The 23037-nt window shown below is 42.6% G+C and overlaps 1 protein-coding gene across 2 annotated transcripts; it reads left to right on the plus strand.

Moving 5' to 3' along the window:
* Positions 1-1814: 1814 nt before the first annotated feature.
* crispld2 (cysteine-rich secretory protein LCCL domain containing 2) lies at positions 1815-12286 on the plus strand. 2 transcript variants are annotated; one of them, XM_058630272.1, is made up of 15 exons: positions 1815-2038; positions 3653-4069; positions 5102-5220; positions 6122-6254; positions 7267-7382; positions 7750-7850; positions 7927-8112; positions 8187-8247; positions 8319-8385; positions 8462-8592; positions 8690-8733; positions 8830-8902; positions 9000-9075; positions 9477-9607; positions 11053-12286. In XM_058630272.1, exons 2-15 carry the CDS (start codon positions 3755-3757, stop codon positions 11102-11104), a joined length of 1605 nt encoding a protein of 534 aa, XP_058486255.1. In that variant the 5' UTR covers positions 1815-2038; positions 3653-3754; the 3' UTR covers positions 11105-12286. The 2 variants fall into 2 exon arrangements, with proteins under 2 accessions (XP_058486255.1, XP_058486254.1); XM_058630271.1 differs by having other exon boundaries at positions 1816-2038; positions 3656-4069.
* Positions 12287-23037: the final 10751 nt, after the last annotated feature.

Raw genomic sequence — 23037 nt, forward strand, 5'->3', positions numbered from 1 at the left:
CCACTTCTGAAATGATATTATTATTTATTACATTATTATTGTTATTATTTTAAAGATTTTTACTTGACAGAATTTGGTGACAAAGAAAACCGCATCAGTGAATGAAGAAGCAAATGTAGCATTGGAGGACGTCAGTAAATGGTTTTCATGAATAACGACACGTCGCTCATGATGTTTCAGGTCATTAACACTCGGCTGACCTGTGACCTGTGACCTGTGACCTTCCATCACGTCGTGGTCAGGTTTGTCTCAGTAATTAGCCCCGAGCACCATCTGCTGTGTTCGTTCGTTTGTGTTGTTCAGATTCACCGGCAGTTTCTAAGGAAAGTAAACATGGCAACCAGAGCTTCAGGGAACCTCCACGAGCCCCTGTCTAAATGAACCAGGCCTCACTCTGTGTGTGTGTGTGTGTGTGAGTGTGTGAGAGAGTGATTCCCCCTCAAATCTTTACGAGGCCTCGTGTTCCACCTGTTGGAGATTATATAATGTCAGAAACGTTGAGTTTGTTGTCTTCAGCTGAAGCTAATGCAAAGTTTCCACTTGTCCTGGCGTGAGTTGTGGGTCAGTGCAGCCGAGCGAGGGAAGAGAACCCTCGTCTGAGATACGTGATTACAAATGGGATCGGCACCAAAAATGGGAATTGGAAAAATCCTCTCATTCCCATTCAGGACCATTCTGGGTCATTTCAAAAGAAACAACGTGGTTCAGGTGTCCTGGTGCTTCTGATTTACACACATCACTGACTCATGGTCAGTAAACAGCTGCTGATGTATGTGTTTCCCTGTCAGCTGTGCTCAGGACTCAGGACTTTTCCTACTTTTTCATATTCCTTCATAGATGTTCACATAGAGTCCTGAAGTCACGCCGAGCTTCTCCTCTGTCTCAGAAATGTTGAGATCTCGACCGCAGCCAGTGTCGCGAGCATCTCTGTGGGATGCAGATGCATGATGGGCCAGACTTCCTGTTAAACATGTATTTTGACTGAGTGCAAGGCACAAAGTGGCAGAGTCTTCTGTCTGAGGCATTCCTCCCTGAGTGACCACGCTCTTGGAAATATCTGAAATCAAGCTGAATGAAATGTGAACTATGTGGGTCACGGCACAGTCAGGGCACCGGACTCTGAAAGAGCACCGCTTACTTGTTCTGTGTTCTCATGTGAACTGAGACATGGACACACAGTGGACACACAGTGGACACACAGTGGACACACACATGCAGGGAAACACGACACAGTCACACACTGAAGATCAAGACATTAAAGCAAAAACACAAAACCATTGATGTTTCATTTGTGTCATTTCTGACCTTGTAGTTCTAATGGAAACCAAAACCAACAGATCTGAGTTGTGGTTTGGTTAAGTTAGGGTTAGGCTTGAACTAGTTATGGTTATGGTTCAGGATAACACTTTAAATGAGTCCTGAGAAGAAAAGCTGAGCACAGGTTTGTGTATTTGTGTTTATTTGTATTTTTCCTGGTCCTCGTGTGTCTGTGGTTAGGGTTAGTGAGGTTAAGATTAGGGTCAGACAACACCTGGTTCAGGTTCTGTTTCTGCTGTCTACAATGATTTAGTCCGTGCGGTGTGTGTGTGTGTGTGTGTGTGTGTGTGTGTGTGACGGTGTCTGACCGTGTGACGACACATGTCTGGGATATACGTGGACAGCAGTGATTCACAGATGCTGATGTTGCTGGCTGCAGTGCACGCGCGCTGATTTACGCACTCTTCCCTCTGACACCGCGCTGCGCGTCGTTGCGCGTCGTTGCGCGCACACTGCGCGCGCTTTGCCAAGAACATATCCTTCTTGAGGAAGGCTGGCGAGTGTGGGAGTGAGGAGGGAGACAGTCATTTTTTCCCCTGCTCGTGAGGGGTCTCCTTCTCTATATAAGGCACTGTGAGCCGCACAGGAGCTCCACAGTTCCTCTGTGCTCCAGGAACAGCGCCAACACGCAGCAGTAGCAGCAGCAGAAGACTGGGAATAATCCACTGTGATCCAGAGCAAGAACACGACACATCCCACACAACAGCAGCACACGAGACAGGTGAGCAACAATTACACTTTGATGAGTTTATGAGAGTTTACTTTAGACTCTAAACACAACAGTGATGTTTCACTTTATGCCACTTATTAAACACTGTCATTCACTGTGAGTCTCTGAGGTCAGATGTTTTTATTTGTATTTTTTATTCTTTAATAATAATAATGTTATTATGATGATGATGTATATATACTGATGTTGGGGTGGAGAGGAGGTCAGAGCAGAGGAGGACTCATGTGGACGTGTGTCCAACACTTGTACTCTGTCTGTCACTCGGGTCTAACATTCATGAGCGGCATGAGAAGGGCCCAGACACATGGAGCTGGTGGAGGTTGAGTGTGAAAAAGGAGGAGCAGGGTGTGGTGCATGTGCTGCCCGCTGGCTCTCAGTGCCAGTGCAGAGCTGGATCAGCATGTTGACACAGAACCAGTGCCAGACCTCAAGCTGTGTTCTCAGCCAGAGTGAAAGGGGTGAAGGGATTCAAGGTTCACAAGCAGCCTTTGGTTAGGTTTTCTTCTTCTTCTTCCTCTGTCTTTATCACAGTTGGTGTTCTTGCTCCTGCATGTTTCTGTGCAGCGGGAGCTCAGTCACAGAATAGTGCTTGGATCATATGTCAGAACTGCAGTGTTGTGTTTACAGAGAAAGTTGGTCTCCGTCCTCCGTGTTCCCCCGCACCACGGTTTGGTTACAAAAATAATCAGCAGATGAGAATAAAGAGACAGACGATGTAATTCTTAGAATATTTGACATTATTGTGATGCAACAAGTTCAAAGTAAGTCAGTCATTGCAGTCAGGCTGTGACTGATGATTCAAGTTTCCCTGAAAGCTGAACGTCATTGAGTCACAATTCATCTTTATGACACAAAAAAACATTGCAGTATAGAAAAAGCTGTGGATGATCAGAGGATGATAATATTCTGATGTCACAGAATAATGTTAGTACCACGTCTTTACATCACAGAGTCATTTCTCAGGGACATCAGCTGATGTGGAGCCAAGTGTTTTCATTAAACCTCCACACACACACACACACATACACGTTTAGCAGGCTAACAGGGGACTGTCATTCTTTACTCACTTACAGGGGACTTGGGTTTCTGGTCATTTTTAAACAAAAACAACAGCATAGAACATTTTCTTTAAGGGTCTTTTACCATATTATTACTTCAAATGGGCTTTTTAAGTTTTTTTGAACAACTTGCAAAGAGGGGACAGTTAAGAAACGACGAGTGTGAATGAGGTGTTAAAATCCCTGCTCCAGCCAGCAGGAGTGCTGCTGAGCATGGGCTTTAACACTCACACACTTCCAAGTCCCCACTTTGCTTAATATTAAAAAATAGACATGATTTCAGGTTGATTTAAAGCATGACAAAGTGGGGACCTGAAAATGTACCCTGTTCAACGGGGAGTCCCCTCTTTGTGTGTGTGTTTAACGACGCCCAAGTCCCCTGTTCTACTGGTTCAGGAGTAAACACACACACACACACACACACACACCTGCATGTTTTCACTCATGTATTCATCTGATAACGTTGTGTGTGAGTTTTCTCTTCAGTGAGTGAACTCTGTCACTGTTCTGCACTGTGGAGAAACACTCATGAAATATTTCCTCTCAGCAGGTTGTGTCTCCAGCTTTGAGGAGCAGCACGCACACACACACACACACACACACACACACACACACACACTCCACAGTCCGAGCAGACAGCAGACACAGAATGAGCCTCACTGCCATGACCTGGCTCCACGTCGTCTCCCTCTTGCTGTTGTGCATCAGGGACTCGACGTCCCTCTTCCTGCCTGACTCCAAAGAGCTGAGGCAGCTGCTGAGCCGCTACGAGGAGGAAGCAGAAAGCAGCAGCAGCATCAGCAGCATCAGCAGCAGCAGCAGCAGCAGCAGCAGCAGCAGCAGCAGGTCACCTGGCAACAGGACCCGACGAGCCATTCGCTGGTCAGACCGCGACGAGATCCTGCAGCTGCACAACAAGTTGAGAGGGGGCGTCTACCCCACTGCCTCAAACATGGAGTACATGGTGAGACACTCACCTGTTGTTGTTGTTGTTGTTTTGTTGTTATTCTTAGTTTCTGACCTCATTTGTTTCGCTTTACCTTCCAAAGAACTGAGTTTGAACGTGTCAGCAACACTGAGCTGTGACATGAGGCTGGCAATTAGCTTTTAAGGTTTTATTGTTCCTAGAAAATTGGAATTGCTCTAATAAAAAGTACCTTTTCTCTCAGCTGGAAACATGCAGTCATGGTGGCGAGCGGCTGCCAGTCTGCTGTGCTGTGGTAATAATAATGCTGAGTCTGTTCTACCTGCAAACACACAGGAGAGTGAGGGATGCCTGGGTCAGAGGAGGCCGCAGAGGGAAACTTATGGAGAGGGATTATTGTTGAGACACACAACGTTACTGAAAACCTCAAAGTCCACAAAGAGAAGCAATGGTGACCAGTGAGTCTCTGAAGTCACGTTCTAGCCCGGGAGGAAAGTCTCTGTACATTTACTCTCTGAAATTCCATGGAGCAGGCAGCGTGTGTGTGTGTGTGTGTGTGTGTGTGTGTGTGTGTGTGTGTGTGTTTGGGTTACAGTGGTGTCTGTGTGCACATGTTTTAGCGACCACCAAAAGGCTGGAAATTTACTGAGGGAAAGTGCTTGAAGGGGCCGCGCTGTGCACAGTCCTGCTTCCACTCACAGCGTCCTCTCCGTGGACGGAGTCAGGTGTCTCCTCCTCTTTCCAGTCTCCTCTTCTTCACCACTGTGAAGAAACCTACTCAGGAAATGTGGATAATTCAGCTGTGATTGCTGGAGGTTTGTAGTGGATCAAGGCCAAACGCCAGCTGCTCCACTGCAGTGACACTGTCTCAGGTTAATGTCGTACAAGGAAGCAAGCAAGCAAGGAAGGAAGGAAGGAAGGAAGTGGCCGAGGCCTCGAGCAGGTTGTGGTTTGTGATCTACTGAGTGAGAACATGATGTAGATGATGACAGGATTATGTTGTTGTGGACTCAGCAGGTGAGTGGATTAAAGTCAGTCAGTTATTCTTGTGTTTGTGCTTCATGTGTGCAGGTGTGGGATGATGAGCTGGAGCGCTCAGCCACTCACTGGGGAGAGCAGTGTCAGTGGGACCATGGACCACAGGACCTGCTCATGTCTATTGGACAAAACCTGGGGGTTCACTGGGGCAGGTGAGCTGCACTCACACACACACACACACACACACACAGACACTCTGGACCTTCACACGTGGGTATGAATCCACCATAATAAAGGAATGAGGTGCATCATGTAAACTACAGCATCCTTTCAAATAACTCTCTCACTCTTCATTTGTTGCTGCTTTCTCTGTTATTATATATTATAGTATATTATACAGTCCCTTTAGTTGGTTTTCTTCCTCTTTATTTGATATTAATACAGTTGTAAATGACAAAGGTCCATCAAACGTGTGAGTTCATAAATCCTGGCGTCTGTTCAGCCGTGATGACCAGAGAGGATTCTTACAGCTGCTCATCATCAACTGTCTAAAATGATATTTGACATTTTGTCTGATCATTATTTGACCAAACCTTAGAAAGGTTATTATAACTAATGTTAAGCATTAGTGAGTCATTTGTTCATATATTAATCAGTGTGTTACAACAATTGTGACGTGTTGTGATAAAAGAAACTAAAGGTATAAATGTTGTATTAAACACAATTCTCGTCCTCTCTCCTCTCTCCTCTCCTCTCTCCTCCATCCCTCCATCCCCTTCTTTTCTTCCTGTGCCAACAAACTCAGCACTTTACAATACCATAAAAAGAGATGTTTATAGTAGAAGCTACAGCTGATGTGTGAGGCTGTGGGACTGTGTTTGGATTTGCTTTGATTCTTATTTTTGGGTTAAACCTGATTTGATTCCCTCTGTTATGGAGCGTAACAGACTGATGGTGTGATGTGTGCCAGCTCAGTTTCACACTCTGATCCAATTTATTTATAAAGCACATTTAAAACAACATTGTTGATGTGATCTGTGACTGAGCCTAGTGTCTGTCTGTCTGACCGTCTGTCTGTCTGACCGTCTGTCTGTCTGTCCGTGGCCCCCACAGATACCGCTCCCCCGCCTATCACGTGCAGGCCTGGTATGACGAGGTGAAAGACTACACTTACCCTTACCCCCACGAGTGCAACCCCTGGTGTCCAGAACGCTGCTCTGGACCCATGTGCACACATTACACCCAGGTAAGACCAGAACCAGGATCAGGTGAAAGCGGTTATGAGGAACTGATGAGACTCTTCCATGGAGGTTTTAGTAGTCAGGTTGCATTGTGGGTAATCAAATTTAAATCACTGCACTGGTGTTTAGACACATCTGTGCTAAATATAATATATGTATATATATATATATGTGTGTATATATATATATATATATATATATATATAATAAAAATAACACCCAGAGTTACACGTGCTGTACTTCCTCGGATGATCTTTCACAGTATTTACGGGCAGTGTTTTAAAAAGCTGAGGCGTCACATGACACACACACACACACACACACACACGTACAGAACATTATGTGTAAGTGATGGAAAAGAAGAAAGTATGACGGCAGAAAGACAAGATGAAAAAAGTCAAATCAATGGAAAGCAAATATCTCAGTGGGTGAGATGGCAACAATCTCCTCTAGACTTTACTTTGTCGCTGCTGCGCTGAGTTTACAGAAACACTGTGACTCCTCCCACTGCCTTCTGCCGTCTGGTCGTCATTTCCAGACATCCCTCCCTGCTTGACCTGGATTGTGCAGCGAGCGGACAGTGCCAGATATGAGCGTCATCATCATATCTGTGATCTGACGGTCACTCCCTCTGACGGCCTCCTCACAGAAACATGACACTCAGCACAAAGTCAAAGTGCTGACTCACTGCTTCCAAAGCTGCAGCAGGAAAAAGATGGACATTCCTGAGGAGGGAGAGTTTGGGAGGAAAGTCAGGAGGATTTATGGAACATGTTGTGTTGTATTCGCCGTCTAATGGCTCATCATTCATCTGTAACACCGCAGCAGTCGCAGCTTTCCACTGACCTCTGTGAAAAGATTTTCCACTTGGATGTTTAAAATGATCAGGATTGCATCACAGAGGACAAACTATCTTTACAAATGAAGTGCATGTGACTGGGGCATAATAACAGACATAAGTGACTGAAGCTGATGAACTGCTAACACTGGTTATGTTCTCTTCTCCTGCATTTACAGCTGGTCTGGGCGACCACTAACCGAGTGGGCTGTGCCGTGCACGTGTGTCCAAGGATGAGCGTGTGGGGGGAAATCTGGGAGAACTCCGTTTACCTCGTGTGCAACTACTCTCCAAAGTAAGATCAGTGTTCCTGTGTGTTCCTGTGTGTTCCTGTGTGTTCCTGTGTGTTCCACGTTTGCTCTCTGGAGACAGACGCCTGTCGTATACAGATGTATACGAAGTTCCAGAGGTTTTCTGTAACACTGGGCCTTTAACTTCCTTCCAGAAGTCAGAATAGAACAATAATAAAGAAGCTCAGGGAAAGAAAAACAAGAGCAGAGCGAGGAGTGTTTCGCCTAATGACTCTTTAGGAGAGTGACTATGAGCAGAGAGTGCTGCTGAAGTCATTACAGTGATGCCTGACGACGACGATGATGATGATGATGATGATGATGCAGCATTTCCAGCAGAGTCAAGGTGTCTCATTGTGCTCTACTCTGCAGGGGAAACTGGATCGGAGAGGCCCCGTACCAACATGGGCGCCCTTGTTCTCAGTGCCCTCCCAGCTATGGAGGAGGATGTCAGAATAATCTGTGTTACAAAGGTGAGAACACGCGTGTTCTTTATTCAAATATGTGACATATGATATATATATATATGACTCTCTGATCTGTGTGCAGCTGCAGAGTCTCCGCGCTCAGAGACCGAGGACATGAACGAGGTGGAGAAGCCGCAGGTTCCACTCCCGCCCCGCACCACCACCAAACCGCCTCCTAAACCCAAACCCTCGGCTCCAAAGAAACCAGCGTCCAAGCCGTCCACACCAAAGACTCCGTCTTCAAAGTCTCCAAGCAACAACTACTTAGGTGCCGACAGGAGAGATTGAGAATAACCTCACGCTTCCTTTGTGTCAATCTCTGATTTTCACTTTCTCTTGCAGCTCAAAGCATAAAGTGTGAGACCAGACTGCGAGACACGTGCAGAGGAGCGACGTGCAGCAGGTCAGATTATAGCCATGAACGTCAGGATTATGATAATGTGCTTTCCTCTCACTCGTGTCCTCTGACTGCAGGTATCACTGTCCAGCCAACTGTCTGAATAAGAAAGGAAGAGTGTGGGGAAGTCTCTTTTATGATGTGGTGAGTCTGACTTTTTAAATTCTTTCAATTCTAAATGAATATTTACACCAATTCACTGCAATTGTTGTTGTTTCAGCAATCGAGCATTTGCCGAGCGGCGATTCATTTAGGAGTGACTGACAACAGCGGCGGCCTGGTCGACGTCACGCGAGTGGACAAGTTGCCCTTTTTTGTCAGAGGCACAAAGAACGGCGTCGAGTCGCTCAGGTACGCAGTGATTTCATGAGATCATCTCACTGACGGAGTCACTCAGTCATTCATTCATCAGTCATTCACACGTTCACTGCTCTGACGTCTTTTACAGTAAATACAAACCTGGAAATGCCTTTGTGATGACCAGAGTGGAGGGTGAGTGACGTGCTCTCTGTGGATAAACCTCTGAATGGTGATTGTGTGAAGATCCGTCATCATGAACAGGTTTTCTTTTCCTCTGTCTCTGAACAGAAGTGACGGCTGACTGTTACACCACAGTGGCTGAAATCTGCGCCTTCAAAAAGCCAAACTCACACTGTCCGAGGTGCCGTCTGACGTCGGTCATTGAGTCCATTCATAGTTTGACAGTAAAACGTCTGAACGACTGTTAAAGTGACTAAATGCTGTCGTTTCATCCTCAGAATGTTCTGTCCCACCAACTGTAAGTCTCAGCCGTCTTACTGGTCGCCTGTCGTTGGGAACAACATCTACACAGATGTGAGTAATGACGTTCACACAGGATGTGACCTCACGCTGCTTCTGTGCTGATCTTTACATCCATGAGCTCTTCAGACTCTGTGTGTCTGTGAAGTCTCCGTGTCCCTCGGTGTCTGAACGTGGCTCGTGACCTTTCCCACGTTTACTCACATGTGACGTCACACTCTGATAAGCCGTAAACCGTCAGTGTGTGATTTGTGTTCAGACCACAGATGAGTCAGTTCACTCCAGACTGTTGATAAGAGTTTATGATCAGACTGTGACTGTGAGTAATAATGGACGTATTTCTGTTATGATATATTAATATTTCCATTTGCCAAGAGGAAAGAAAGCTTGTGTGTGTAAAGATGACAAAGTCTCGTTGTAATTCTTGGTTGTCTTGTGTCGCCGCCTCGTCACAGAGCTCCAGCATCTGTAAAGCAGCCATCCATGCGGGGGTCATCGGCCCAGACGGTGGTTTAGTGGACGTTCTGCCTTTGGACAAGAGAAAGAACTACGTCGGCGTCCTGAAAAATGGCATCCAGTCTGAAAGGTGCACTTACTTATCACAGAAAGGAAAGAGAACAACCATGTTTACACAGAGTGTGTGTGTGTGTGTGTGTGTGTGTGTGTGTGCTGCTGTAAGTCACCAGTAACATCAGAGACAATCTGACAGACTGACGATGGTCTGTCTCTGATCTTAACTCAGCTGTGACTTTATTTGTGTGATTCTCTCTGTGTTCACACACAATAAGAGTGTGTTGTGTTTATTTTATAGACAGTGATCACTTAGTAAAATCGTGTTGTCGCTCTTTTATCAGACAAACACCAGAGCGAGACTCTGTATCATACGATCAGGACTTTCTTAATAAATACGGACTAAGAATAAAACAAAGTGTGTGTGAAAATAGCAGAGAAAGGTGCGTTTCATTCACACGCCTCAGCTGGAGTGATTCCTGCTGTAACCTCCGTGCATGTGTTTGTGGCGAGCGCTGCTGTCATGTGAGGCTGTGAGAGTAATGGTGTGGTCTGATGTGTGGACGGGCCACACGTGGGATCAGTGCTTTCTTAACGCAGGCATTTCAACTGAGCGTGCAGAGTGCTGAGTGGACAGAAACACTGCGAGTGGGATTCTGTGACTTGTAATGCAGAGCCGTGAAGGCCCCACTCAGAGGTCAGAGTGCTGAGTGCTGAGTGTGCCAGCATCATGGCAGGGCGGCCGAGTAATCACAGACTATCCACTTACCCGAGGGTGGAAACGCCGTCAGTGCAATTATCTGTGATCTGATACCAATCAAACTGCGGCCTATCACCGTTATTGATCATGGCAGAGCTTCAAGGTCTGTCCATGAATGAATGAATGAATGAACTCATTACAGAGTAATCCATTCATTCTTCCACAGTGAGTCACTGACTTTATTTCTGCTTTTTCTTTTTTTCTGAAGCTCAGACAATAGTTTCAATATTTTACAAAGATGTTTTTATTTGAGCGCGAGCAGTTTTTACAATTAAAGTTGACTTTGGTCATCGCTGCCTCTGACATCATGTGACATGATATCATGTGACATCATATCATGTGACATCATATCATGTGACATCATATCACGTCACATGACATCATGTGACATGATATCACGTCACATGATCGTCGTGTGTGGCTCTGGAGGCAGATGTGAGCATGACGGAGCTGTGCAGTTTGACAGAAAAGTAAAGACGGGACAATATTGTGCAACATAAACATAACAACAACATATTCAGGCTATAAAAACGTTAACATCACAATAAAGTCATGATTGTAATGATTTTTGATTATAAAATAATTATAATTATAATTATAATTTCAGGACAATCGTGATCAGAAATTCTTTCTTGGATGAATCAGACTGTGGATTAAAAATCAAGATAACCCATCATCTCTCCTTTAAAACGCCGCTCCTGTGATGATTGATTATTGATTATTGATTATTGATTATTGTTTTCTTTATCGTCTGTTTGCAGTAAGGGGAACACGGAGGGCGGCTCCTTCCGAGTGTTTGCAGTGAGGGAGTGAGAGAGAGAGTGAGAGAGTGAGACGTCTCACCTCGGTCACCTCTGCTGCTCCTGAAGAGCAGGAAGTGTCCACAGGTTGGAAATGAAGGCTGTTCATCTCTGTCTGTTGTTCAGTGGAAACACAACGTCCCAACACATCAAGCAGCACATTTTCTCTTAGTTATCAAACAGTAGTAAAAGTCATTAACTCCAGATATGGATATTTCTTAGGCTTAATGTGTGAATACAGAATATTGTATATGTTAGGATTGAACAGCTGGTGCTGGACGTGTAGAGTAAAGTACTATGTTTACATTCATTCTTATTACAAATATACGTTGGTTTTCGTACACAGGAATGTATACTGGTCACACTGTATTTAATCATCGTGTACAGAATATATGATATTTTGTTTGTTTTAAAAATGGAGTACCATATATTAACACTTAAATGCTACGTTCTGATTTATTTTTTATTTTATTGCCTTCCTCTTTTTTCCCTCTCTTTATTTAACCTTTATTTAAGCAGGTAAATTCAGATTTAAATCTCTTTTCCAAGAGTACAAACAATAAATTCAATTCATTTAGGAATTCCAACTAAAATGGCAAAGAATGGATTCTCGTCGTCTAAAGTGAGATGAATTCAGATATTTTCAGTTCTTTGTCACCTGCACGACGTTTGCTTTCATGCTCCCGAACATTTGGACCATGAGAGTAAATCTTAGTCTGAATTGTGAGTTCAGGACACAGATCAGGACACGTGAAACACACATACATGTGTATGAAAGCATCAGCTACTGCAGCAGTTACATGTGCAGAGCATTCAGCAGGATTTGATATGATTTATTATATTGTATTTTAGCATCGTTATCATCCCTCACAGAAATGAAGGATATCAATTTAAAGGCCAGACACATTAAACCATGTGACTCTAGGTTTCCATGACAATTTGAATTGACTTTATCTCTTTATTCTACCTCAGTCCTTTTGCTGCGCTACAGTCTTTTCTATAAGGGAACGGTTTTTAAGGGAAATGTAAATAGTCTGATATTTAGTTTTCCACTAAGCAGTAAGATATTAACTCAAATGTGTGAATTTATTTCAGTTGTCTCGTTGGTTTGTATTGTTTTTATACAGGTGCGGGGGTGGGGTCTATGTATTTGGCACAATTTGAAAATAAAGTATGTTTTATATGTAAAACAGAACATTGTTTTTGCTTCATTCAAATTTAAATGATGTTTTTCATGTAAATAAAGTGCACGGAACTTTACAAATGGGAGACAATGATGATGATTCATTTACTCGTCAGGTTTGCACAATGCTCTGTTTAGATAAACCAGAGGTTAATACAGTTAATACAGTTAATACAGTTTAACTGACCAGGAAAAGACGTTTTTTAATCTTTAATCTTTAATCTTACCTACGTGAGGCTGGGATTTCATGGAAAATCATTTAACAATAACAACATGTAAATGGAGGGTCGGGTGAGATGGTGATGCAGTGACTAGCATTGTTGCCTCACAGAAAGAAGGTCACCAGTTCAGATCCTGGTGTAACAGACCAGAATAAACCTGGGGAATAACCTGTCCTAGGCCAGACTAGGCCAGACTATAGCCCGTATTTACACAGCATATTCACTCACTGATATATTTATAAACAGGAACAGGAACATGTGTTTAACCTGGAATGTTCTTGAAATGAGCTTCAAGTCAATCAACTACTTTAGTAAGTTTCATACATTGATCCATGGTTTGACATTTCATGGTTGAAGTAATAAAAGTCTTTGTGTTATTTCAAGAATGAAGTCACTTCATTTACAGCTGAAACCCCATTCTTACACTCATTTCTACTGTAATCTAGCATAGGCTGCTTTAACCCCGGGTTATTGTGGACTGTGGGTATGTGAGCAGCTTGCATGTTCTCATCTCCTCGCGTATGCATGGCTTCTCTCTGTCCACGGTGTGACTCCGCCTCCCACGCTACGTCAGCTGGGATCGCCTCCGGCCGCCATGCAGCCCTCATGTGGAGGATAACGTGGTAGAGAATTGGAGTTCTCGACTGAGCATGTATGAAAAGAACTGCTCCTTCATTAAATGCACTTTGACCAGAGCTTTATCAGACTGAAAGCTTTGTGTCATGCATTATGAATGAAAGTCAGACCCAGGCCACCCAGGATCGGCCCATTATCTTTGGAAGAATATGAACTGGCTCTGCGTCTTGTGGTCAAACTCATGCCAAGTGAAGTGGAACAATAAACTGAAGCAATCGCGTTCATTCACTGACCACATACTGGACATAAAGTGCCAATCCTTAAAGGCTTTACAAGAAGCTAAGAAACTAAAACGTCATCTCCTCGTAATTAAACGTTTCACACTCGTGAGCGAAGTTGTCATTTGTCACTTGACAGATTCAAAATGTCCTTTAACCTCGTGGTGAAAGGACGAGCAGAGACATGGATCCAGTGGGTTTATCAGAGGCAGATGTTGAGTTTGGACCATTGTGCTGATAAACAGCTGCAGCAGACGTGTGTGATGACTATTTTACTCAAACTTTGTACTCGCACCGTAAATCCTCCGACTGTTGGAAGAAAAACACTCACTTAGTTTCCTTGTCCTCAGATGTGCTTGCAGAGAGTTTTCACTGTTCAATGAAACCAAAGACAGAAAGGTCACAGCAGGCGGCAGCGCGCTAAAAAAAGAAACAGTATTTACATGTATATACATGTAAATATAAGAATAACGGACACAAATAAAATATGAACATAAGAACACACTGTAGCATCCAGAGTAGGCTTATGTTCTGTTTCCTGTTTTATTTTGAAATAATAACTTGTTTCAGTGACTGCTTCCTCTGTGATTAGCTGCCCCGCCCTGATGTGTTCCACCTGTTCATCCCTTCACCTGTGCATGTTTCCTGCAGACGTGTAAGTGTCCTCGTCCTTGTTTCAGTTCAGTTATCGCAGACCTTTGACCGCTGTTGTCTTTTTGTTTTGTTACAAAACTGTTGTTTAGAAGGTGTTTTTCTCTTTAAACTGAGTCTGAGTCGGGATTTCCAGTGCAGTGTTTGTTCAGCCTGACACATAACGATCAAACGGTCAAATAACGATCAGAATTCATCCTGAAGGAGACAAAGACGGAATATCATGGCAAACTGTCGACACTTAAAAATACTGATGGGACCAGCTATAAGATGTAAAGATGATGTTAATTAATGTTGTGACATTTGTCTGATCTTCAGTGATTTATTAACTAACACGTTAGCAGGCATTTGTTTGATGGACTTTTGTCACTGAACTACTGTACATGTTGTAAATACCTAGTGCTGCTGATAAATACAGCAAGAGAAGAGGAATTTAATGTTAAAATAAATATACAAATACCAGAATGTGACAAAATAAACCAGTTAGCAATGATGAAAATGTGCATAGTGCAAAAATATCTGATTCTAAAATAGTGGCTGGTGATTTCTCTATCAGCGCTTCAGGTTTCATCAGGTTTTACAGCTTTAATCATCACAATCATAATCATGTGACGAGAAGTACACTGTAAATAGTGGTTTCATCACAGAGCTGTTCCTGTATCCTGAGTGTGTGACTCTGTAGTTTCTGACTGAGACTGAACTGAATGTGCTGAAGTGGATTTGTGAAAAAGTGAATGAAGTCATGGAGACGTTGTTCCAGCGTGAACCCTCTCTGAGGCCTGCGCTGTGCTCGTGTGCAGTGGTGGGTGGTTGTAAAGTGAGAGCCGTGTGTGTGTGTGTGGCTCTGTGAACTGGATTATTACCACAATTTAATATTGGGAATTTTATTAATGGGGGGTTTGGACGGTAGCATGCGAGCTTCTTCTTGACAGAGGTCATATCCTCCAGAAAAGACCTCCAGGCAGAATCTTGGTCAGTGAGCTGAGAGGCCTCACAGAGCAGCTCATGGTGTGAAGCCAGTTTGTGTCTGGCAGTGGGATTTGTACATTTTAGAGAGCATCCTCCAAAAGAGATGAACGGGTGTTGGAATTGTTATGACAGGTTGTGTCAAACCTGCTTGTCCATCACAAGAGTTTTTGGCCTTGACCAAAGTCGTCGTCGTCGTTTATACGGCAGCGTTTGGAATGTGTTTGGCATTGAGAGCAAGAAGTGAGATACTTAGAGCCGTCGTCTTCTGTCGGGACAGATTCTCTCACATGATGATGATGATCACAGTGGATTAACCTGCACTTGTAATTGTTCTGTCTGTGGGGATTTTTCCATTGTTGTTCATGGTCCCTCTGTTTGTTTTTGTCTTCATGAATCACTGACTGACTTCCCTCAGAAGACGACTAACCCCGAGCGAGAGAACAAAGGCTGTTTGTCACAGAGATGACGAGGAACCACCGTGAACGGGAACAGTTCAAGCTCCGATGCCCAGATTGCTCTACAGGCGCCACATATTGGACCACAATAAGATAAGACCAGAGTGATCTGACCGTTTTTTCCTTCTCCATTGTGACGCATGTGTGTTCTGGGTCGAGTTCCAGAGCGCGGTGATCAAACATATGCACACATGCTTCTCTCAGCAGGCACATGGTTCTGTGGTTTAAACAAGAATCCATGTTGTTTTAAAGATGCTGGCTTTTTCTCACTCTATTCACGGATGAAATATTTATATGGATGATGGTTAAGGGAAAGTCAGTCTTAAGTGTTTCTGTGAGGTGACTGCTGTTCTGGATCAACTCTGACTTTCAAATTCAAACTCACTTCCAATAGAAACTTCTCTCCCTCGCTCATATTTGGACAGATGTTGTTTACTGCAGGTTTTTATAATCAGATCATTGATGTTGGACTCTGTGCTATTGACATTGTTCACTATTGGTTTAAAGTTGAAGAGTTTTAAAGTTGAAGAGTTTTAAAGTTGAAGAGTTTTAAAGTTTAAGAGTCCTGTGAGTGGCTACAGATTTAATTACATTAACAAACTCACAATGACAGAAGTTTGTCCTGTGTGTTAGTAAACTGCCGTTTTCTAATTGGCACCAAAATAAACTGCAGCTCACGCTAAAAGGAATAAACGTAAGTGTTTTATCAAAGAGTAGGACTATGAATAGAGAGAAAAGATAAGATATCCAGTGATAAGAAGAGAAGAAAGCGTGCTGGGCTTTGTCAGGTTACTGTTGGTGACCATCGTGTGTTATAATATAAATTATACAACTATAACTAACTACTGCAGAAAAACTGTCCTGGACAAAAGTCTTATCACCAGTGATAGAAACTTGTGGCATCTCATAGATGTCGGAATCAACTGTTTCACAACAAGATTTCACAACAAACCACAAGTGTGAACTTTGCAGTGGCACGATGATGAAAGTCAGGAAAACAACGGTTTCAAAATCCCTGAAGATCACAAATGACCACAGTTCCATCTGATATCTGAGCCAATGCACAGTTAAATAACGTCTACTGATAGCATATCTGTTCATAATTGCATATTTTACATACTTTACTTCTAAATGTAAACTTGTGTAATACTACAGTATTTGAAGTACTGAAGACTTTAAATGCATAAAACTGTATTTATGTAAGAACACGATCACTCCATCCCTCTGTCAGCAGAAGAAGAAGTAGGGAAACTCCCGTTTTTCCCTCTCTTGCTTTTCACAACAACTGAATGATTCATGTCCCTCACTCCTCTTCCATCTTCTTCCCATTAGTCCGGTATTAAGCAAATGATGAGTTCATGAAACAGTGAAACATTGTTGCATAAGGAAAATGGGCTAAATATAGGGAACCTTGTGGCAGACGTTAAGACAAAGAGCAGCTCACGGCGGCGTTTGTTCTCTTAGCATCAAACACTTAATCACATGTTAATGGTTGGCTGCTTCTTCTGTGCGTCCTCCACCAGTGATTGTTCCACCGGCTGATCATAAGAACCCAGAGCAGCAGAAGAGTTTGTCAGCACTTTGCTCGGACGGGAAAAATCACCCCTTTCAGACCTGCTATTAATGGTGCGTTCCATTTACATCAGAGGTCGGTCGTTGTGACCGGGGATGATGTCACCACCGAGTTAATCGTGTTTCAGTTCAAAAATCTGAATTTTTATGTAACAATATTCCATCATGATATTGCCATAACAGTATTTGTGACACAAAATGTTTGTTTTAACAAACAACAATAAAAACATTAATCTGACCCTAACCCCGTCAACGTCCGACCACACCCTTACATCCCTCCTGAGTGATCCCATCAGGTCTGAGAAGTCATCAGTGTTTGTGGCGCCTGCTGCTGAACACGTGGAATAAACTACCTTCACTCCACAACTCTGAGAGTTTAGAAGGAAGTGGCCCCGGCCTTCTATGGGCTCCAAGTTTATCCAATCAGTCTAACGTCCTGACAGCCATGATCACAACAGTAATGCATAAACATTTACACTGAGTATAGAAGCGAGGCAGGGTGCAGCAGCAGCAGCAGCAGCAGCAGCAGCAGGGTGCAGCAGCAGCAGCAGCAGCAGAAGCAGCAGCAGCAGCGCTGCATGATTTGAATGTGAAACAATTTAGTTTCTGCTAGAATTCTTTTTCAGCAGTGCTGTTGTTGTGTCAGAGTTCACACTGATGCCACGACGGTGTGGACACTAGTCTTTAAAACAAAATCCTCTCAAATTTAATGGCCAAATAATAATCATTTAATTATTATTTTCTTTTTCTTTGCAGCTTTTTGTCCTTTACAAGTTTTACAAGATAATCATGAGGCACATTGATACCAATGATTATGTGAATTTCTTGGCAGCTTTGCCACAAACTGCTGATATAACTGCACAAAAACCCATAGTGAAGCTTCTCACTCATTCATCTTCTACCACTTTATCCTCCACATGAGGGTTGAGGCGGGCGCTGGTGCCAATCCCAGCTCACATAGGGTGAAAGGCGGGGTCAAGCAGGACTGTGATGCTCAATAATTTAGCAGTGGTGGCATTTTGGTGCTGAATAAATGTTGGAAACATAGAAAAAGTCCCTGATATCCTGAACATTAATCAGAAAATAAATCCTATAAGACTGATGTCAGGAGCTAATGCAAGAAAAACCTGCACAGTGAGGTGAAACGCTGTGGCAGAGAGAGGAAAGTAAGTGCTTTATTTATTCTATTTTAATTTAATTTAGAGGAAGATGATATTTTTCCTACCATGTGTCCTTTTTCTTCCTAATTCCAGCTGACAGAGAGAGAGAGAGAGAGCAGCAGAAACACTAAAGCGAGCAGTGAGTGTAAAATGATGGTTTAGAACGGCGTTGTTGATAAATGAAGACATAAGTGTATAAAGTAACAGTGTGTCATGTATAAAACGTCATTGTTTCCAGGTGTTGCTACAGTATCTTGTCACTAAACCTAATGAGTTATACTGTTTTCCTTCATGTTATGTAACCTCCTCCTCCTCCACCACCTCCACCTCCCACTCTGAGAGTCACACGTCGCAGACTAGACGTCGTAAATCTCCCTCTAACATCTTTTGTCTATTTTCAAGAGTAGATGACAAAGATAAAAATGAGGAGCTACAGTAGATCTGGCTCCACCAGGTATGGAAACCATTTGACCTTTCCCAGTTCTGAGAAAAGCAGATTATCTACCTGTAACTACTAATCTCAATTGAATGCCTTGGCCATTAATGACGGGTCACAGCGCAGTGCAGCGCACAGATGGAATGCATTCATCACACTTGCTGAAGCAGGCTAAATTTTGAATTGTGACCCAGGTTGCTTTACCAAAACAGACAGTGTTGAGATCTAATGTTGTGCAGAGGGCACACGGAGGTCCATGTTATTATTTAAAATGTGATGATAAACTCTGAAGTTTCCACTCCAGATATGGACTGAATGATCCAGTTAAACCTCGATCACTCCACTGTGTTTTTGCAGGGGGACAAAAATAATGGACAGTGTGGATCTGTGGTCATGAAGAAAATCATGGAACTGTGACTCTCTCTCTCTCTCTCTCTGTCTGTGACTTTCAGACTCCTAATTTGAACCACCTCACCTGTGCACCTGAGATTCATTATCAGCTGACTGCAGCAGCAAAGCCTTAGTTCATCCCACTGCGACGCCTGCAGTGTTGGTAAGACTTTACTCCGAGTGTTGTCTCAGAAATCTTAGTCTTTAAACTTAATTAACCTCTCACGAGCTCTGCAAGTTATAAAATCATACATAAAACAAAATCAAACATAAAAAGAACAATACTTTGTGTAATAAAAAAGTTTGAGTGACATTATCACGTTACATGATACATGAGTGAGCTCTGCAGTGATGAATAAGTGCTCTTCAAAGCTAATGGATCAGGATGAGTCTAAATTTAACATCACTTAGTTTTTACATTCGACTCTTTGTGTGTCGGCTTTATTCTGCTCCTGCGTCTGATTTGTATTTGTAGTTTCTCTTTGTCTCATATAAAGCACAGTTTACTAATAGAAGTGATCACTGTAAATAAGACAATAATATACTATAATCTGTGCCGCAGAATAATACACAACTCCTTATATGGACGTCCTGGGTGGGTGTGTGTTTATAGGTCACATATTCAGGCTTTAAAAATGTCTTATGTGTTGTTGAGTCAAGGTTATGATTCATTTTATATCACATTTTAAGTCGGGATATAAAGTGGCAATAATTGTGCAGAAGTCACAAAATAGATTGTTTTTCTTTTCTTTTTGTTCATAAAAATGAAAAGTGAATTTTGAACTGTGACATATTTATACATTTCACAAATTCAATCAGATTTTAAACATTTTGAGTAGTTTTTGCTCAGGTGTGTCTATAAAGAGATATTATAAGATATAATTCCCTCTGTATTTCACATTCTTATAACCTCTGTATGTTTTAACATAGTGATGGAAAGAAGCAGCCGAAGTTGTCTGTGTTCTAAGAGTTCATGTAATTAAAGGATTAAGTGAACAACAAAAGCACAATAGCAGTATATCATTATATAAATCACAATATTTGCTGACGTAAACAGAATAAGTATCATCATTAACTCGTTCAGCACCACAGAAAATCACAGACTGTGATGATGCAGTGAATGTTCTTCTCATGAGTCAGAATCTCGACAAATACCCAGAGGCCACTCTGTTCCCACTCTCCTGATGTCAGTGGTCGATCTGCACTTAACGTCAGCACTCGCTGTTCATGCCAAGACAAATGTCAGCCGGGGCGTCCCGCTTTGGTCCCAGCTCTGGGTCATGGGTTTGTTTTACTAGACTCTACTACACTGAAAACCTCTTGCTCTCGGCCTTTTGTGCTGTGGTTCGGTGCGAGCTCTGGGAAAAGGTTTGGTTCCCAGACAGAAGTGGTTTTCTACACTTGTTGATGACCTTTTCCCTGTGAATGCCGGGAGCTGCAAAGACCCTTCACTTACTTTTATGAACTATTTCTTTAACGATTCCCACATTTGATCCGTTTGGACATAAATTGTGACTCCAGAAGTTGTGAACATGTGGAACGTTGTCGAGTCATTTAACTGTCGGTGTCCTCATTTACAGCTGACAGTGACTTGCTGTGATGAATGTGTGTGGTGTTTGCTTTTGTCTGTCATTATGCAGGATTTTCACTCTGAAGGAATGTTTCTCAAAGTGAATCTGGACTTGATTTGAGTGACACTGGTTCTGGTTTGGACAGTCCATGTTATCCTGGTATGAAACACAGACGAGAAGTGTTTCTTCTTTCCATTCTTAGCTTTGTAGTCACTCATTATGATAGTGGGCGGATGTATTTACAAGTGCAGTTATATTTAAAATCAGGTTCAGACGAGCAGTCAGAAAAAAGCTTGTTTCTGTCTCTGTGAACCATAAATGATGTTTTGGGAGGTGGCGGTTGGAGTTTGACGTCTGCACTAACCCACTCACTTACTTGTGGTATTGTCTCTTTGGAACGAGTCGTGAACAGTAACAGGAGATCACACTGCTGACATGAGTGTGAAGCATCCTCATGAAAGACCTTCATGTGTCCATGCACAGCACTGTGTCACATAAATGAAGTTCTGAAAGACACAGAAGTCAGTGAGAATCCCGGTACATGTCATTACTCAGACACACCGTGGATAAATGCTGTGACTACAATGCAACAGACGGATGGATTTTGTCTTCTCCTCTCATGTGAACATAAGCACACCTCCAGGTTTAGTGCAGACACACTGTGTGCACTCACACTCACACCATGGTCCCTGTAGATTCTACAGTGTAGAAGAACACTTCTTCTTTTTGGTCAAGAGACAAAGAAGAGGACGGTAACCATGGACACTTGGTTGAGCTCATGCAAGGACGCACAAATCAGTGTGAAGTCCTGGAGCTGGAGTACACGTGTGGAATACTATTGAAACAGACCATGTACTCACGTGTGGAAATGTGAAGAGGTTCTCCACAGAGAGTCTGACCTGGTCCTAAAGGAAGTTTATTCTCTCCTCTGTGTTTGTTTGCCTATGAGTCAGAAAAAGACTAAACTGTAAGAAAAGATACACCATATCTACTCAATAAAAATGAGGATTACAACAGATTACAAGCAATATTATTCATTAAATTTCACAATGTTTGGTATTGAGTAAATTTTAATTAAATGAGACCTTTAATAGTTACCCATTTAATATCCGGATAGAAAACAGTACAGAATTAATTAAAACCTAAACAAAAATATTGAGTTGATTTGAAAAAGATAAATAATCCCTAATGTGTACTAATTGTACTAATAAAAATGTATTTAATTCTACATATCAGTGATAAATAATTGAGTAATAATCAACTACATTTATCTGTGCATTAATTTGAATTTATTCAATGCAATGAATTAAATCTAAATATTCTTCTTTTTTAGGAATAACTAGTCTGTGGCCCAACAAATACTCAAATAACACGTTTATTAACAATTCACTTTTGTGCTTTGGAACACATTGTAGCACATCAGTGAACACTGCAACCACAGTCTCATTTCATCACATCGAGCATCATCGTTTCCACAAATCTTGTTTGTTTTATTTGGTAGAAAGCTCAATAAATATAGTGTGATCCACACAAATAACACATTATTTTGTTTTCATCTTCTAATCTGTTTATCAGTATTTGTCCCATTCTTCCTGAATTGATCTTTCCATTGCTCAACGTGTCTTTTCTGGGAAAACTCTGTGGCAGCTCCAACCCTTTCTCTGTTGTCCTGGACGTCCTCGGTCACAGCTCCATCAATCATCGTCTCTGCAGTGGTTGGCGGTAAACAGTTCAGTGTAACTGTGGTCAATCCAGATAAGTTGCTTAACGATCTGTGTTTATGTGTTTTTAGTTTTCTGCCACAAATAAATGATGTGACGCTGCGTTCTCGTGCTTTTACTGCGGCTACATGACAAACAAAGCGTTTCAGGTAAAAAGATTGACACAAATACTAAATAAAGGAAAAGAGAATAATGCATCCAATCCAAATACAGTAGTCCTAAAGAAAGCATATAAACACACAGAATGTGTTTGAAGATGACTCACTCTGACAGCATAAGCTCCTGGATGCTCCCGCGCAGGGAAAAACATCTGATTGACATTTAAGATTCGGCTACGTGGAAAGTTTTGTTCCACATTGGAGACGAGATGTCAAGTCAGGTTCTGCTTGAAAAAGACGGATGATTCGCAGACAGCGTTTCCCTCATCTGCATCATCATCATCTGCACCCAGTTGTTACAGCCATATTTGCACAGATGTGTCTTAAATGTGGAACACGACACCCCTTTGTAATATTCTGGAGTAGAAAAGACGCTCTCTGTCACTCTGTGGAGACACGTGTTCCCAGGGTTGGACCAGGTGTAGCTCCATGTTCAGACCGTTTATGGTGAAGTGTGCTGCAGCTCATTAAGCCGAGCTTTGCCTCTGTTTTCCATGTTAAGTGTCCAACAATCACACACACAACCATCTAATGTTGCCAGTGGTGAGCGGTGAAAGGAGGCGTGTCGACACGTACGTCACGTTATGTTTTAAACAGATTTGACT

Source organism: Solea solea, chromosome 5 (genome assembly GCF_958295425.1).
Source record: "Solea solea chromosome 5, fSolSol10.1, whole genome shotgun sequence".
Lineage (NCBI taxonomy): Eukaryota > Metazoa > Chordata > Actinopteri > Pleuronectiformes > Soleidae > Solea > Solea solea.